Genomic DNA, 20,097 nt, shown 5'->3' with positions numbered 1-20,097 from the left:
CGAAGTACGAAGAGCTTCCATCCTGTGTGACCTCACATTCCTACGCAACTGCCGAGACCAAAATTTAATCCCCACATCCTTCCAATTGAAATTCCACTCCAACTCTGCAGCCATCAAACGCATCCTGATAAGAACAGAACTGGCCCTAATCAGAAACGAACTCCACACAAAAAGATTCCTCTTGGACCGAATCAACAGAGACCTCCTCACACTTCACCTCAAACTCAGCAACAAGATCCACCCCACACTTTGGGACAAATTCAAACAAATCGCCGTCTGGAGAGCTGAAACAGAGACTGCCTACAAAACAGACACACACACCAATAAACTCCGAAGACTAAAGGAACGCCAGAAACAAACCCCTCCTCTCCCACAGCAACACATGAAACAAACTGTGCACAACATCTCAGATAGGATTCTCACCAAAGCCGAAACCAACGTCCTGTCTAAAGGATTTAATTTTGCAGTCACTCCCAAACACATTCCCACGGAAACCATTATATGTGGAGTCGAATCCAGCCTGACCAAAATTAACCCTGATGATGCCATGATTACCAACATCCTCTGCACCAGCAAACCACCCAAAAGCAACTTACCCAAAGAGGAACAGACAGCACTACTTAACCTAAAAAATGACACCAGCATAATCATTCTGCCAGCAGACAAAGGCAACGCCACGGTGGTAATGAACTCATCTGACTACCATACCAAATTATCCAACCTACTCCGAGACTCCACATACAAACTCCTCAAGACAGATCCCACCACCTACCTGGAAAAAACCACAAAATCAAAAATAAAAGCCACCCCCATCAGTGAAGAGATCCAGAAAACAATCATTCCCAGAGAAAAATCATCCAGATGTCCTAAGCTCTATGGTCTGCCCAAGATACACAAAGAAGGAACCCCACTCAGACCCATAGTCAGCTCCATAGGCTCACCTCTACAAAATCTAGCCAAATTTCTTGCCAAACAACTACAGCCTTATGCAAATTCCATCACCTCACACGTACAAAACTCATTCCAATTCATAGAGATCATAAGTAAACTAAACTTACAGCCCTGGGACCTACTTGTGAGCTTCGATGTTGTATCCCTCTTCACCCAAGTACCAATCAAAGAAGCCTTGACAGCTATCCTAAATAAATACAACCCCCCAAAACACATCCTAGATCTGACCAACCACTGCCTATCTAACACATACTTCATCTACAATGGACAAAGATACAAACAAATGGAAGGAGCACCCATGGGATCACCCCTCTCACCTGTCATCGCAAACCTCTACATGGAACACTTTGAAACCCTCGCTCTGGAAAAATCCAACCACAAACCCAAACTCTGGCTCAGATACGTAGATGACACCTTCGTAATCTGGCCACACGGCAAAGAAAAACTGGATGACTTCCTCATACACCTCAATAGCCTACACCCCAAAATACAATTCACCATGGAAACAGAAGCTAACAATCAACTTCCCTTCCTTGATGTCTTAGTCTACAAGAAATCCAACGGCTCCCTAGGACACACTATCTACCATAAAAAAACACACACAAACCGCTATCTGAACGCACTCTCACACCACCACCCAGCACAGATCAACTCTGTAGCCAAGACACTCATCTCCAGAACAAAACACCTAGCTGACGAACAACACCTAAAAACCGAACTACACACTCTCACTAATGTACTAACAGCCAATGGATTCCAAAGAAACACGATTACCAACTTAATCCGAAGAGAGACACCCACAAAAACCCAAGACAGAGAACAAGAAAATGGCAAAGCCCTCCTCCCATACTTAAAAGGGACCACAGACAGAATCAGCAAGGTCCTCCAAAAACACAACATCAAAACAGCATTCTACACAGACAGAAAAATATCCACCATCCTAAGAAACCCCAAGGACATAATTGGGTTAGAAAACCAAGGAGTATACGAAATCCCATGCACCACCTGCCCCACCACATACATCGGACAGACCAACAGAAGAATAAGTGCACGCATTGAAGAGCACAAAAACTCACTCAGAAAGGGAGAACAAACTTCATCCCTGGTCCAACACTTTGAAGCCACGGGACATGAAATTGATTTTAAAAAAACCAAAACTATCGCCAAAATTGAACATTTTAACAACAGAATAATCAGAGAAGCCATTGAGATAGAAAAACGCCCCCACAGCATGAATAAACGAGATGATACCTCTCGTCTACCAGCCATTTGGAAACCTGCCTTGATTGACAGAAGAAGCCCAACCACCAAGAATGATACCAGACCCAAACTCATGATAACATCACATGACATCACCACCACACAACCATTCAAAAAGCAAATCCGAACCCACAACGATAAAGACACACAACCACAAAACAGAAACCTAACTACAGCTGCAACATCAGCCACTTTAAACCCCTCCAAACCACACTATAAGCAAACTGACACCCACTATAAAAACATGGCACCACCACAAACACGAAGCCGAACAAAAGCAGCACAACTCACCAGCTCAGTTCTGGAGCTGGCAGCTGAGACCAGCCCATCCACTCAGAACACACCCCCACCCAATCAGAACACACCCACCATTCAAAACACACTCCCACCCAATCAGAACACACTTGGTCCCCTACCCAATCAGAGCACACCTCCACAGAACACACCCCCTCTGGCAGTTTAAAAAAGAGGAACAAAGAGCAAGAGCCACATGCTTCTCCCAGAAGAAGGAAGCAGAAGCCTGATGATGACAGATGGGATTCCGTCGAAACGTTGCGCCTACACCTTTAATTCTACGCGGGGAAAAACCCGAAAAACCAAGGATCCACATACAGGCACCCGCGAAAACCTCAGAAAACATATATATATATATATATATATATATATATATATATATATATATATATATATATATATATATATATATATATATATATATATATATATATATATATATATATATATATATATATATCCCCTTCATGGATTACTGCCTTGTCGTGGCGAAGGGGCTTGCGTAATTCAATGAAGCTATGAGCTATGCCGTGCAGGGCCACCCAAGACGGAAAGGTCATAGCAGAGAGTTCTGACAAAACGTGATCCATTGGAGAAGGAAATGGCAACCCACTCCAGTATCTTTGCCATGAAAACCCTATGGACAGTACCAAAAGGCAAAACGATATGACGCTGGAAGATGAGCCCCTCAGGTCGGAAGGCGTCCAATATGCTACTGGGGAAGAGCAGAGGGCTAGTACTAGTAGCGCCAGAAAGAATGAAGCGACTGGGCCAAAGCCGAAAGGACGCTCAGCTGTGGATATGTCTGGTGGTGAAAGGAAAGTCCGATGCTGTAAAGATTTTTTCTCCATAGGAACCTGGAATGTAAGATCCATGAATCAAGGAAAGCTGGACGTGGTCAAACAAGAGATGACAAGACTAAACATTGACATCTTAGGTATCAGCGAACTAAAATGGACAGGAATGGGTGAATTTAATTCAGATGACCATCAGGTATACTACTGCGGGCAAGAATCCCTCAGAAGAAATGGAGTAGCATTCATAGTAAATAAAAAAATAGGAAAAGCAATACTGGGATACAATCCTCAAAATGACAGAATGATCTCAGTTCGAATCCAAGGCAAACCATTCAATATCACAGTAGTCCAAGTCTATGCCCCAACCACCGGTGCTGAAGAGGATGAAATTGACCGGTTCTATGAAACCCTACAGCACCTTATAGATCTAACACCCAGAAATGATGTCCTTATCATCATGGGGGATTGGAATGCTAAAGTAGGAAGCCAAAAGATAACTGGAATAACAGGCAAGTTTGGCCTTGGAGTACAAAATGAAGCAGGGCACAGGCTGATAGAATTTTGTCAAGAGAATACAATGGTCATAGCAAACACTCTTTTCCAACAACCCAAGAGACGGCTTTACACATGGACATCACCAGACGGTCAACACAGAAATCAGATTGACTATATGCTCTGCAGCCAAAGATGGAGAAGCTCTATACAGTCAGTAAAAACAAGACCAGGAGCTGACTGTGGCTCAGACCATGAGCTTCTTGTTGCAAAGTTTAGGCTTAAATTAAAGAAAGTAGGGAAAAGCGCTAGGCCAGTCAGGTATGAATTAAATCATATCCCTGTTGAATATACAGTAGAGGTGACAAATAGATTTAAGGAATTAGATCTGATAGACAGAGTGCCTGAAGAACTATGGACAGAGGTTTGCGACATTGTACAACAGGTAGCAACCAAAACCATCCCAAAGAAAAAGAAATGCAAGAAAGCAAAATGGCTGTCTGAGGAAGCTTTGCAAATAGCTGAGGAAAGGAGGGAAGTGAAAGGCAAGGGAGAAAAAGAAAGATATGCCCAATTAAATGCAGAATTCCAAAGAATAGCTAGAAGAGATAAGAATGCCTTCTTAAATGAACAATGCAAAGAAATAGAAGAAAACAATAGAATAGGGAGGACCAGAGATCTTTTCAAGAAAATTGGAGAGATGAAAGGAACCTTTCATGCAAAAATGGGCATGATCAAGGACCAAAATGGCAGGGACCTAACAGAGGCAGAAGAGATTAAGAAGAGGTGGCAAAATTACACAGAAGAACTATACAAGAATGAGCTTAACGTCCCTGATAATCACAATGAGGTGGTCACTGACCTCGAGCCAGACATCCTAGAATGTGAAGTGAAGTGGGCCTTAGAAAAGCTGAGCAACAACAAAGCTAGTGGAGGTGACAGTATCCCAGCTGAGCTATTCAAAATCTTAAAAGACGATGCAGTAAAAGTGCTACACTCAATTTGCCAGCAAATTTGGAAAACTCAACAGTGGCCACAGGATTGGAAAAGATCAGTTTACATTCCAATTCCAAAGAATGTTCAAACTATCGCACCATTGCACTCATTTCTCATGCTAGTAAAGTTATGCTTAAAATCCTACAAGCTAGACTCCAGCAGTATGTGGATCAAGAACTACCAGAAGTACAGGCAGGATTTCGAAGAGGCAGAGGAACCAGAGATCAAATTGCCAACATACGCTGGATCATGGAGAAAGCTAGAGAGTTCCAGAAAAACATCTACTTCTGCTTCATTGACTATGCTAAAGCCTTTGATTGTGTGGATCATAACAAGTCCTTAAAGAGATGGGCATACCAGACCACCATATTTGTCTATTGAGAAATCTATATGCGGGCCAAGAAGCAACAGTGAGAACTGGACACGGAACCACTGATTGGTTCAAAATTGGGAAAGGAGTCCAGCAAGGCTGTATACTGTCGCCTTGCCTATTTAACTTATATGCAGAGCACATCATGAGAAAGGCAGGGCTAGATGAATCAAAAGTTGGAATTAAGATTGCCGGAAGAAACATCAACAACCTAAGATATGCAGATGATACCACTCTAATGGCAGAAAGTGAAGAACTAAAGAGCCTCTTGTTGCGGGTGAAGAAGGAGAGTGCAAAAGTGGGGTTGAAACTAAACATTAAGAAAACCAAGATCATGGCATCTGGCCCTCTCAATTCCTGGCAAATAGATGGGGAAGAAATGGAGGTAGTGACAGATTTTATTTTCCTGGGCTCCAAGATCACTGCAGATGGGGACTGTAGCCAAGAAATTAAAAGACGCTTGCTCCTTGGGAGGAAAGCCATGGCAAATCTAGACAGCACACTAAAAAACAGAGACATCACCCTGTCAACAAAAGTGCGTATAGTCAAGGCTATGGTCTTCCCAGTTGCAATGTATGGCAGTGAAAACTGGACCATAAGAAAGGCTGAGCACCAAAGGATTGAGGCCTTTGAACTATGGTGCTGGAGAAGACTCCTGCGAGTCCCTTGGACTGCAAGGCGATCAAACTGTTCAGTCCTAGAGGAGATCAACCCTGACTCCTCTTTAGAAGGCCAGATCCTGAAGTTGAAACTCAAATACTTTGGCCACCTAATGAGAAGGAAGGACTCCCTGGAGAAGAGCCTAATGCTGGGAAAGATTGAGGGCAATAGAAGAAAGGGACGACAGAGAATGAGGTGGTTGGATGGAGTCACTGAAGCAGTAGGCGTGAGCTTAGATGGACTCCAGAAGATGGTAGAGGACAGGAAGGCCTGGAGGAACATTGTCCACAGGGTCGCGATGGGTCGGACACGACTTCGCAACTAACAACAACAACAACAATATATATATATTAAAAAAGAGGAACAAACAGCCACATGCTTCTCCCAGAAGGAAGCTAAAGCCTGATGATGACGGATGTGATTCCGTTGAAACGTTGCGCCTACACCTCTAGTTCTACGCGGGGAAAAACCCGAAAAACCAAGGATCCATATATATATATATATATATATATATATATATATATATATATATATATATATATATATATATATATATATATGGTAATGTCTTTAACAAATCAACCAAACTCAAAGAGTACTAAAATTCCACACTGTTAGACTTGCCATTAAAAGCCTAAGAGCCCTATCCCCAAAAATGGAGGCAACTCTTCCAGTCCAAAAGCCTTTTCAAACTTCCTATTGTATTGGATGTAGATCTGGATATATTTATTTATGTATGTGTTAAATTTATTTGTCTTCTATCTCTCCATGAGGCTACTTTTGGGGGCTTAAGAGCAATAAAAAGGAAGAAATGTAAATAGAAGTAAAATAATAGAACAATAAAATAAAGAACACAGTGGGAGTACATCAACATAAAAAGATGGATGGATAAGGATGGATAATGAAAAGATGAGTACGCATATAGATCATATCCATCCATCCATCCACCCATCCATATAGATACAAAATCATTCAAAAGCATGCCAGTTATCTATTAAATGTTCCTTTACTTCTCCTTACCTCTCCTTGCATTGGGGTTACTTGGGGAAGCAGATAAAAACTTTTTCCCCCAATTCCTAATCATTAAACATGGTTAACATTGTTGTTTCTCCTTTGATGAGAACTCATTCCATGAGTCAAATGTGTACATAAAAAAACAAGTGTTGTGGCAAGCTGGGAATAAACAACTTGCAGCATTCTAGATATTGTAGCAATAGTTCCCATTATTACTGGCCACCAGTTGGGATTTATACATCTGAGAGTGGGACCAGATTTTCCCCTTCTATGACAGAGGAATACAAATTACAGTTGCAGGACTGTAATTGTTTTCTTGCAATAGAGGTAAAAGGCACATTGCTTTGAAATGATGGGGTGTGTGAACTGAGAAACACATATACAACTAAAAATAAGTTATTAGTCATTCATTTTGGGAGTTAGTTGTCTGAGACCCCTCCCCCATCTCTTTGGTGGCACCATGGAAAAACAGTCTGTTAGTCATTTGAGGCTTATTATAATTAGAGAGTAGTTCTTCTTGCATCCTGTAGATTACTATTGTGGTTTTACTTCTGCTTCAGATGGCCTGCTGCTTAACTATTTAAGGATCAGATGCATAAGCTGATGGTGTGTAACAAAGAGGGGGTGCTATATGTTCAATAAAAGCACATTATTGGGAAGCTTTGAAAAAGAACACCTTCAATTTCAGTTGTAGGGAGCCAATACAGATTTAATCTGCAATTACCCTTTTACTAGTCAAATTTTATTATCAAACTTCTTGTTTTTAAAATGCTTTTGAAAATATATTTTAAAATATTTGTAAAGGAATAGTGATAAAATTAATTTCAAGCAACTTTCCCTTTTCTGTTCCCTATTATAACAAGTCACAACACAGAGAGAGATTAACAGCTTATTTTTTTTACAAGAGTAAGTGGTGGGCAGTTAGCACTTTACAAACTATAGGCTACTCCCGGTGCCATTTTTGTAATATCTGGAAGCATTTTATCATCAAAATTTGGCAAAAAATGCTAAACACTTGCTGCATGTTTACTTTTATCAGGATATTTAAGTAAAAAGAAGTATATATCTCTAAAAATTGCCTAAAGCAAATAAAAGGGGAGCATGTTTCATATCATATCTATTAAAAAGTTTTGGTTTACGAAAAAGCTGTGAAAATATGTACAATAAACTTAGAGAACTATAATATCTGAGTGATTCAAGTATTTTCAAGTATTATGAAAAGCAGTAAATTTTAATATTAAATGGTATACTAGTCTGATTGTTCCTAATCTTTAAGGGATTTAACTAGAAATAAATTGTTAATAGTGAATGAAAAATATACAAGCAGACATGGACTTTGGAAATTTAAGGACAAGAAAGATTTATTGCTGAAAGTTCTGGTCTGGGTTAACATTTAATAAGAATGCTGCTGTTTCAACAGTTATCCACAATCAACTTAGACCTTAAAAAGTGTTGCAAAGAAATAGCTCTGTGCTTGCCACTGACTTGCCATTGTGTGACTAAGTGTCACACTCCCTTTCCGATACTTCAAACACCTACAATCTGGGAAAGTAGAAATTATGAAATGGCTAACATCTGATTAGAACAGATAATGAAAGAGCAATGTCTTCAGGCTTAGAAGGAACAGAAAAGAGTGCTACAGACATTCCCTCTATTAGGAGTGATATATTTAATACTATATTTCAAAATATAGGATGTTTGCATTTCATACCTTTAAATGATCTCGTTCACATCTGTCACCCCCTTTTATGCTAAGTGCTTGGAAACTGTAGTTCAGGGTGTTACCAGTTGTAGTTTGGATGGTCCAGTTGCAATATAAACCTGGAGAGTAGTTGTTAGGATAATCCAAAGACTCCAAAATGCCTTGGGAATGATTGGCAATTATTATTCCCTGGCAAACTTGGAAGAAAAAAATTAAAAACGTAAGAATGTATTTATTTATTTATTTATTTTATTTTATTGAATTTATATACTGCCCTTTCCCGTAGGACTCAGGGTGGTTTACAGGGTATATAAAACATCGATACAAAAATTAAGAACAATTTAAAAAGATTAAATTAAATCCCTAAAAATATAAAACCTCAATTAAAACCCCAATTAAAACTCAGCCTGGGCCGGAAAGCTTGAAGAGCCAGGTCTTCAGGTCTCGGCGAAATGATAGAAGGTCGGGGGCAGTACTAAGCTCCACGGGCAGCTGGTTCCAAAGGGCAGGCGTCCCCACTGAGAAGGCCCTCCCCCTGGGTGTTATCCGCCGGCATTCTTTTACCGGTGGCACCCTGAGAAGGCCCTCCCTGTGGGAGCGCACAGGACGAAGGGAACTTGATGCCAGCAGCAGGTGTTCCCTCAAATATCCTGGACCCAAGCCATTTAGGGCTTTATGGGTCATCACCAGCACCTTGAATCTCACCCGGAGGGCAACCGGAAGCCAATGCAGCTCGCGGAGCAGAGGTGTTACATGGGAGTAACGGGAAACCCCCATCACAACTCGCGCAGCTGCATTTTGCACCAGCTGAAGCCTCCGAGTGGTCCTCAAGGGCAGCCCCATGTAGAGAGCGTTGCAGTAGTCTAAACGGGAGGTCACGAGTGCATGAGTGACTGTGCGTAGGGCATCTCGGTCCAGATAGGGTTGCAACTGGCGCACCAGGCGAACCTGGGCAAAAGCCCCCCTGGTCACGGCTCCTATGTGATCTTCAAAACTGAGCCGTGAATCCAGGAGGACACCCAAGTTGTGAGCCCTATCAATGGGGGGTAACACCTCACCCCCCATCGTTAAAGATGGAATAGTCTGGTTAACCCGAGATGCTGGTATGCACAGCCAGTCAGTCTTGGCAGGATTGAGACGAAGCCTGTTTCTCCCCATCCAGACCTGGACCGCCTCCAGGCAGCAGAACATCACGGCGAGGGCATCACTGGGTTGGTTCGGGGTGGAAAAAAAAAGTTGGGTATCATCAGCGTACTGATGATGCCCCACCCCAAAACCACGAATGATCTCACCCAGCGGCTTCATATAGATGTTGAACAGGAGGGGAGAGAAAACTGACCCCTGAGGAACTCCACAAACTAGAGGCCTCGGGGTGGATCTCTGCCCTCCCGTCAACACCGACTGCGAGCGGCCCAGGAGATAGGAGGAGAACCACCGTAAAACGGTGCCTCCCACTCCCAACCCCCTGTAAAGAATCTATTGGTATCAGTAAGTTCAATAAGTAGTCTTTTGTTTATATGATGACCTTACAAAAAGGGATACAGATTTTAATTTTAAAATAAAGTACATACAGAATTCTAAAACCCAAAATAAATCTTGAGAAGGCAAATAACCTTTAATGTAAGAATGATGTTCAAAAAAGGATCAGAAACATTTTCAGATAAAGAATCCTACCTACTGATCATCTTCAACAAATTCTTTTTCATTTTCCATGCTCTAAATAAATGTCATTTCGGAAAGACAAGTTTGTGAATGTAAGTATCTGAAATGATATTATAGCTTTGGGCTGTCTGCAGATGAAAGGTTTTCTGATAAATAGTAAGGGACTTTGTGATTTGAATAAATTTACTGAAATAATATGTGATTGAAAATAAAAGAATAGATACACATACAGTAAGGTAGTAACTAGGAGACTGAATAATTCTGGATAATTTAGAGATTTTTTTTCCCAAGCACAGTATAATTAGTAAATCATTGAATCTCCTGTGTTGCAACTATTTTGCAGTAAGGGAGAGTTTGAAGTAGCAGTTAAATTCTAGTACTGCCTTAGGCACATAAGCCTAAGGGACTTTGGGCCACTGATTCTCTAAATCTGGGAAAAAAGCAGTGGCAAACTACTTCCGCCAAATTGTCAGGAATTTGAACACATGTGTACATGTGTGCATACACACATACACACACACAAGCACACATTGTTACAATGATGACAGTACAATTTAAAAAAATCTAGATTGTCCTGAATTTCTAATAGAAAGATGAGACAATAATTAGATCAGCCAGGTCTCCTTTATCTTTTCAGTTCAAGATTACAGTTGCCTTTTCTATCATCCTAAATGTAAATCCACAGTTAAAAAGGTTCTATATGTTCATTCAAAAATGCTGCAAATATATTTGACCTGGTAGGACTTAATTAAAATATTTCAACTTACCTTGCTTAAAATGAGCAAGGAAACCTCTTCTGTTTAAAGACCGGTCTGTCCTTAGTTTTATGTACATATTATTGCTAGTAGAACGTAATGTGGGCGGGATCTGATTACCACAAAACTTGCCTAACATGTTACTGTTGCTACTGTTGCCATCATACACCTGCAGTTATTGAGAAATATAATTTTTTTAAAATTATTAATATGTAGAAAAGTTTTCTTTGGGTTGAAGTCTGTTTCTGGTTATGTCCATGCAGTTTTCTTGGAAATATGATTTAGGCTGTTATCAGCCAGCAATCAATACTCTTGAATGTTTCCTAATCATGAATTGGCTGCATGAGCCGGTTTGGATCAAAGGAATCAAACTCCTGGCAGAGTGAGCAGATTTAGCCTGCAATACTGCATTCTAACTACTGCGCTACCACAACTTTACATGATAAATCATATATGCCATGTATCACTTCCTTGCTCCAAGGAAAATCTTGACTTCATTCTAAGAAAAAGGTTAAGACTGAAAAGACAGTTTTGATAAGAGAGCAGATTCTCCCCATGCCAAGAGACAGCCTTTTTCCTATCCTACATCTTACATTCTTAACAGTCCCATCACTGATAGTAATAAAACAGTTCAAAAGTTCAAGCTGACAAAGTTATAGGCACTTTTACAATCCCATCTTCCCAAGAATTTAGCAATTCATAAATCTAACAGCATGGAAATAATTGAAAGGAATTTAATTTTTGCATTCTTTTTTTCTAGCAAGATTGAGATGAAGCTGAAGTGCTATATGTGTAGCCTCTGACTTATGATCATAGCTGAGCTCAGAATTTTGATCAGACGTTGTGATGGTTGTAAATTGGGTCACCATGTGACCAGGCCTGACTTTATGACCTTCATTAAGCAAACACATTGTTTGCTACTGGACGGCTTTTGCCGGAAATTGGAAAAACATCATAAATTATTGTCACATGACTGTAGGGCAATACAAATTGCTGTAAATGCAGGCCGGTTACCAAGTACTCAAAACAGACCTTTATTCCTTCTGTACCTCTCCAGGGCAGATGTGGGTAATACTCTTTTTATCTGGATATATAGATCTGAGATTACTTCCACAGTGGAAAATTTATGTTGCATAAAATGATCTTTAGATAAGTATTATCCATGTGATATCCTTTTTTTATATCTCATATGCTTAGTCAATGTTTCAGCTATTATTATTAGCTATTGGCATTCTTCCTCAGAGAAAATAAAACTTACAGCAAGATAATCAAAGTAACAGGATGAATGAGGCTCTAGATGGAACTGATCAAAATAGAGTTCAAACACACTTCCATGACTTGACTTCAGCAGCCAATAACATTCCGCATTTTCGTAATAGGGCATAGGGTAGTTGGGAGACATGAATATTCCAGAGGAAGTTGTAAGGATTCCACCACAACCTGAAAATAAGTAGAAAATTACAATTCAATGACAATTAGCCAACTCTATTTTTTCCCTAGCATTATGTAGTTTCTATTTACTTTTAGCAAAGTTTTGAATAGAATTAGTAATAATTACATTTTAGATTAAGGCCATACTTCTTATAACTTTCAGTATGTTGATAACTTCTTACTATCCATTTCTGAAATTGGAAAAATGAAATTCTAACTAAAGGTCAAAATACATAATTTTTCTTAACATCCATATAGATATTTATAGAGAGAAATGTAAGGATGTAAATATGTCTATACTTCTAGATATCTGCCTGTCAATTGTGTAGTTCTTTCATTCAGGAAACCTTCCCATAATAAATTATTATCTGTTCATTTATATACTGTCCAACTGGTAAATATGACTGGTGTGGTCCTAAAGCCATAAACTATCAAGCATATAATAGAAGAATCCAGATACCCATAGCCTATTTCATCAAAACGCTGTGTCTCACGGAGGAAAATCATTTGATCTCCAAAGAGCCTCAAGACAAGGCTAGGTTGTTTTGATGGGTATCCTGCTTGATAAACTAGAGTTTCTGTATAAACTGCTCTTCCTGAGCCAAGCAACTCAACAATTCCATTTGGCTAATTAGAAATGGGGCAATGCTATATGTCATAGAATTGTCTTGAGCAACTTTATCTGAAACTCCCAATAAAGCAACCTTTTGAAGATGTGTAGAATTTAAATGTACAGCAATTATATTTTTCAAATGGTGACAACGGCATTATGCAAAGAGAGAAATTTAAAAATGTAGTCCAAGAATGAAATATTTTCTTCTGCCTTAATTATTGTCACAATTTTTAACCTGTATAGGATAATACACTGTTGAATTCTTCTTAGAATAGTATTCCATCATTGTGAGTTTGCTTCTGAAAATGCCCTATTTTCTTTCCACATTAGGAAAAATTTTGAAGACCATATAGGAGCCATGACTAGGGGGGCTTTTGCCCAGGTTCTCCTGGTGCGCCAGTTGCGACCCTATCTGGACCGAGATGCCCTACGCACACTCATGCGCTCGTGACCTCCCGTTTGGACTACTGCAACGCTCTCTACATGGGGCTGCCCTTGAGGACCACTCGGAGGCTTCAACTGGTGCAGAATGCGGCCGCGCGAGTTGTGATGGGGGTCTCCCAATACTCCCATGTAACACCTCTACTCCGCGAGCTGCATTGGCTTCCGGTTGCCCTCCGGGTGAAATTCAAGGTGCTGGTGATGACCTATAAAGCCCTACATGGCTTGGGTCCGGGATATCTGAGGGAACACCTGCTGCCGGCATCACGTTCCCTTCGTCCAGTGCACTCCCACAGGGAGGGTCTTTTCAGGGTGCCACCGGTAAGAGATTGCCGGCGGGTAACACCCAGGGATAGGGCCTTCTCAGTGGGGGCGCGTGCCCTTTGGAACCAACTGCCAGTGGAGCTGAGGACTGCCCCCGACCTCTGTTCATTCCGCTGGGGCCTGAAGACCTGGCTCTTCAAGCTCTCTGGCCCAGGCTGAGGATTAATTTATTTTAATTTACAGGGATAAATTTAATCTTTTTTTAAACTTGGTTTTTAACTTTTGTATTTTTGGTTTTTAATTACCCTGTAAACCGCCCTGAGTCCTCCGGGAAAGGGCGATATATAAATGTAATAAAATAAATAAATAAATAAATAAAAAAGATTTCCAATAGATCTCAATAGGCCAGGTTTAAAAGTTAAAGTGAGTGGTGTTGGTAATAATAAAAAGAGAGAAATAAATCAAGGAAAATGGCCAAGGAAAATGAAAGAAATCCATTATCTTTTCTTCTTGTTAATTGCTAGAGTAGTAACCTGATGCATTTGATATTTTGATTGTACCTGTTGATGTTCCATCCCAATAAGCTGAGAAGCCAGTGCTTGTTAAATATATATCACTCACAAACTTTATCCACAGATTATTACTATGGGAAATGGTAACAGGAGGCAACGAAGAGCCACAATACTTCCCAAGCAAAGGAGATGTTTCATACCCTCCATCTCTTCAATCAAAAATAAATAGATATAGAAAAAATAAAGGGAAAAATAATTAGACTTGAATCTCCAATAAGACTATACCCATAAAGCATCAATACTTTTAAATTTAAAAACAATTAAATAAAAGCAGAAAAAAGTTAAAACAATTTATACTGTAATACTAGAAATATTTCCCTAAAAGCATATTCTACTAAAACAAAAGGACTGATTTCTCACTAAATATAACTAAGATTATTTAGTAGAACAACAGTCTTCTTTAACTTCTAATTTTATAGAATACCATTTCTATAAACTCCAGCCAACTATTTGGAATAGAATAATTTATTTGACCAAGTGTGATTAGACACACAAGGGTGCCAGATTAGACACACTGGATTGAAAAAGGAATCTGAATATATCCAAAGGAATATTCATTCTATTACCCAGATGCAGCCCTATGTGCTGACTGAGGAAAGACAAATAAAGGAGTTGCTTACACAATACTTAACAAATTTAAGAATGTTTAAAAGTAAAAGAAAGAAATATAAAGTTGGTTTATTCGATCAAGGTTAAAACAAGATATATTACTTCTGGCAAGCTTCTGTGGAATTTCTGCTGACATCAAGACTGGAAAAATGTTGTTTAATGAGTCAAATTGACCCAAAGGCAACACCCACTCATTCACTCATTCTCACAGAAATTTGAGTTCCCTATTACCAAAATTTCTGTCAGTAAAAAATAGTTGATCTATCAATGTAGAAAAAAGAGATAAAACCCTGGAATAGAGAATGTTGGCTGATTGTTAGGGATGGGAATAGGAAGTCTGTTGTATAATATAATTTATCTAAAGCTCTTAGCAAGGGCAGTTAGACAATGTAGCATGAAGTGTGATGGTATTAAACAGACAGTTGAGGAAAGGAAGACTGCTATGCAAACAGCCCAATACTACTGTAAACACACTGGATTTTTAAAAGATTAAATACAGCTGGGGAGCACCTTTCTCTATTAAAAAAAATTAAATGCAATTCCTAGGTCTTCTGTGGGTTTGTTTTGAAGAAATCAGTTGAGCTTCACAAATTTGTTGTATTTTGATCTTGTGTATTCCTTTGAGGAAGAATGTTCCTAATTCTTTCATTAGTTAAATTCTTTTACATACCTGTTCTAGACAACCAGAAGATAGTTCCAGGTTTCAATGGGATGCAGGGTAAAAAAAAGTCAGAGCATAAAACAATTTCAAATACAATTATAGTACTGTACATTTGCTCCTGGCTTACAGTTCCATGAAGTGAATGGTTAACTGTTCAGAGGTATAAATATGGTCAAATGGAAATCAACTTGCCTAATTTCAAGATAATCCTGAAGACACATGGCTCCATTCTCCAAAGAGAAATTGGTGAAATGCAAAGCAATTTGTTTGTTGTTTGCCACATGGATCTTGTATACGCATACCATTTTATCTGGATAGTTGTTTGGATAGTTTGGTGATGTTAGCACACCAGAGGCTGTCATATATTCATGTGAACATACTGGAAAAGAAACAGAAAAGAAAATAATATTGATAAAATAATAATAACCACAAATATCACAAAGTATAAAGATCTGAAAATCAAAGATGAAAGATTGCATAAACTGGCCCTAGTGTCCATACTTGGTACGATATCAACATTTCAATTTGTCAATTACAAAAAGTCACATTGCTTGGATCCATATACTACACTGATACATTATGACATACTAGGTTCTTGGGAAGAAGCTGAAGAAATGGTGTACCACCTAGTTAGCTGCTGCAAAAAGATCATAGAGACTGATTACAATTCATGACATGAACAAAGTAGCAACAATAGTGGATGGGACTATCTACAAGAAATACCACTTGCCTGGTGGGATCACAAAATAGACAAATTAATAGAATATGAAGAACATAAATACTATAGGACTTTAGAATTCAGACAGATAAGCAACTGTCACATAACATTCCAGATAACAATTGTTGATAAGATAGACAAAAGAGTCTATAGATAGTAGATAGTGGACATTGCAATGTCAGAGAAAAAGAACTGAAGAAAAATGTAAAATATAAAGATGTGCAAAATAGAGCGACTGTGGCAAAACAAAACAGATAATTCCAATAGTAATAGGTGCCCTAGCTATAATCCTAAACATTTGGAGCACCACTTGAACACTATCAGCATTGACAAAATCATCATCAATCAATTGCAAAAAGCAGCTTTACCTGTAACAAGTTATATCCTGTGACAATATCTTTGATATAATTAAACAATATCTACCTTTCTCAGATTCTTGGGAAGCATTTGATAGACGCACAAAAATGCCAAAGCCAATCTAAAAATTTGACTGACTATGTGACCAACTGTAATAATAAATATTGAATAGCAGAACTTACCAAAAGGATAGAACTGAAAACCACCTTTGGGGTGGTCCTGTCTCTCATTTTCAATAAAAACAATAAAAGACTGTGTCTTCTAATATCTCAATTAAGTTATACATTTAAGCGAAACATTAGCAATGGACAAAAGAGATGGTCCTCAGGTTTTATTAAAAAAATCATTTCAGTTTAATAGCACCATACTATTAATAGAAAGTCTGGGTTTTTTTAATTAAACAAATCTGAAGTAAGGAGACCAAAAGAAACTAGGTTTCTAACTTCAATCAGATTTTTTCTGGAATTTATTTTCTTCTTTGTTTGAAATGTCATACTTTGGTTTTGACCTGGAAGCTGACAAACCTAGTAAAAAGTTATATCATAGTCCAAGTGGAAGAGTCTTCTTGATCATATGGCTTCCCTGACAATTCAAGGCATTCTTTTAGCCCATTTTTAAAAAAAAACAAGTGATCACGTGAGAGTTGCTTGTCTCACCAAATTCCAATACAAAATTAAAATCCTCTTGCCAGTTTTTAATTTCTAATTCTGCTATTTTAAAAAGCTATTGCATTTTGCATAAAAAATAATTTCAGTTGGGTTCCGCAAGAGAAACAGTTCTATTTTAATGTTATTTGTAAAAATTCAGGAGGCGTTCAAATAGATTGCTCTTAGGACTATTGATCAAAAGACTGCTTTTTTCCTACCTCAAGAAAAAGAAGATTCAGGAAGAGGTAATAAAAAGACTTATAAAAGGAAGATTCATTTTGGGATAATACAATGTTTCAGATATTATTTTGAAAAGGAGGTTCTTAATACATCCAAAAAGGAATTATCATCTTACTGTCATTCTTTAAAGCAGCTACAGCTGTTCTCAGAATTGTGCTCAGCTGTGAAGGACAATCACATAGTTATGAGAAAAGATATTATTTTAAATTTTTTGCAGAAAAAATGTTATATTCACTCATCAATATGAAGGACTTTGTATGAAGATACCTTGAAAATGCTATAAATGTTTTATTTGGAAATATCCTATTCTCTTATAATATAATCCTTTCATACTAACATGTGCATATAGTTATGGAAATATAGAATTTAGCTGCCTGTTCTACTTTCCCGAAAGGAATCAGCTAACTTCTGATCAAAATATTTGAAACTTCCACAGAACTCAAGAAGGGATTTAGAAATCTAAGAAGCAAAGGAAAGTGGGCTGGGACATGCATTTTGGTCAGTATTGCACAATAGCTACAAGAAATTAAATACAAATGACTAAAAAGATTAAATATGAACATCCTGCTTCGCTAGTTTTCTTCTTGCAATTCCATACAAAGCCGTTACAGTAACTCCTCTGTTTCCCATGCTTCTCACTGAAGCAAGGAAAATCTTTTGGTAATGCAGAATTCAGCTATTGGATTGAATGCTCCTAATGTGATTTAAACACAAAGTTTTATTTTGCACTTTTTATTTTTTAACAAAAAATAAAAAAACTTCTATTGTGTTAATTATCAACATATGAATTACATTTTGAAAGAAAAGAATGATTATAATATATGCACAAAGTTTGTTCAATATACAAAAAGAGCAAGATCTAGCAGCCAATCCAAATAATCAGATTAGCTCTGCAGTGGAAAGGACAAAGAAACTATTAGATAATAAACTGTAAAAACAGACAACAGAAGATTAAAACATTATTTGGTTGCCTCTTGCTGATCTATGCTTGCACAACATAAGAAAAATGAGGCAGGCATATTTCTTTTTATCTGTTTTCCAAAAGTGAAACATTCATTATTCTAAATGCCAAGTGAAGATTCTTGCATCATGATGATTTTTTTTTAAATCTGATCTCTCATAGTCAAGGAATAGGAATAGCTTCCTGACGAATTAGTAGTTTGTACTATTTGTAACTTCCTCGTTAAAATTGCTGTAGTTTGTGTGCAGGACTGGGGTGACCTGGTAAACCATAGATTGAGCATGAGATACTAACTGTGCTATAACTGCAAAAAGAATCAGTCCAACATTGGGCACCATTAACCAAGATACAGTGTTGAGATCACAAAATTGGCTGATAATTCTGTACTATCCTGTAGCAGTCAGACTGCACCTGGAATAGTACAGGTGAAACTCGAAAAATTAGAATATCATGCAAAAGTTCATTTATTTCAGTAATGCAACTTAAAAGGGGAAACTAATATATGAGATAGACTCATTACATGCAAAACAAGATAGTTCAAGCCCTGATTTGTCATAGTTGTGATGATTATGGCATACAGCTCATGAAAACCACAAATCCACAATCTCAGAAAATTAGAATATTACATGTAATCAATAAAACAAGGAGTGTACATAGAACAATATCGGACCTCTGAAAAGTATAAGTATGCATATGTACTCAGTACTTGGTTTGGGCCCCTTTTGCAGCAATTACTGCCTCAATGCAGCATGGCATGGAAGCTATCAGCCTGTGTTATGGAAGACCAGGATGCTTCAACAGCGGCCTTCAGCTCTTCTGCATTGTTCGGTCTCATGTCTCTCATCTTTCTCTTGGCAATGCCCCATAGATTCTCTATGGGGTTCAGGTCAGGCGAGTTTGCTGGCCAATCAAGCACAGTAATCCCACGGTCATTGAACCAGGTTTTGGTGCTTTTGGCAATGTGGGCAGGTGCCAAGTCCTGCTGGAAAATGAAATCAGCATCCCCATAAAGCTCATCTGCGGAAGGAAGCATGAAGTCCTCCAAAATCTCCTGGTAGACCGCTGCATTGACCCTGGACTTAATGAAGCACAGTGGACCAACACCAGCAGATGACATGGCTCCCGAAATCAACACAAACTGTGGAAACTTCACACTGGACTTCAAGCATCTTGCAGTGCGTGCCTCTCCATTCTTCCTCCAGACTCTGGGTCCTTGGTTTCCAAATGAGATGCAAAAGTTGCTCTCATCAGAAAAGAGGACTTTGGACCACTGAGCAACAGACCAGGTCTGTTTTTCTTTAGCCCAGGTAAGACGCTTCTGACGTTGTTTGTTGTTCAGGAGCGGCTTGACAAAAGGAATACGACATTTGAAGCCCATGTCTAGGATCCGTCTCTGTGTGGTGGCTCTTGATGCACTGACTCCAGCCTCAGTCCACTCCTTGTGAAAGTCCCCAACACTTTTGAATGGCCTTTTCCTGACAATCCTCTCCAGGCTGCGGTCATCCCTGCTGCTTGTGCACCTTTTTCTTCCACACTTTTTCCTTCCACATAACTTTCTATTAATGTGCTTTGATACAGCACTTTGGGAACATCCAACTTCTTTTGCAATTACCTTTTGAGGCTTTCCCTC

At 38.8% G+C, this 20,097-nt stretch overlaps 1 protein-coding gene across 1 annotated transcript in view; it reads right to left on the bottom strand.

The window, feature by feature from the left end:
* CUBN (cubilin) overlaps nt 1–20,097 on the bottom strand; it is a gene marked incomplete at its 5' end in the record, with an annotated part of 213,224 nt that overhangs the window by 137,040 nt on the left and 56,087 nt on the right. Inside the window, 5 exon segments of the mRNA XM_083379037.1 lie at nt 8,546–8,733; nt 10,966–11,122; nt 12,212–12,393; nt 14,263–14,423; nt 15,737–15,923. Coding sequence (XP_083235163.1) covers nt 8,546–8,733; nt 10,966–11,122; nt 12,212–12,393; nt 14,263–14,423; nt 15,737–15,923 — 875 coding nt within the window.

Source organism: Vipera ursinii, assembly GCF_947247035.1.
Source record: "Vipera ursinii genome assembly, chromosome: Z".
In the NCBI taxonomy this organism is placed as follows: Eukaryota; Metazoa; Chordata; class Lepidosauria; order Squamata; family Viperidae; genus Vipera; species Vipera ursinii.
This window is presented reverse-complemented; position numbering and strand designations above follow the sequence as displayed.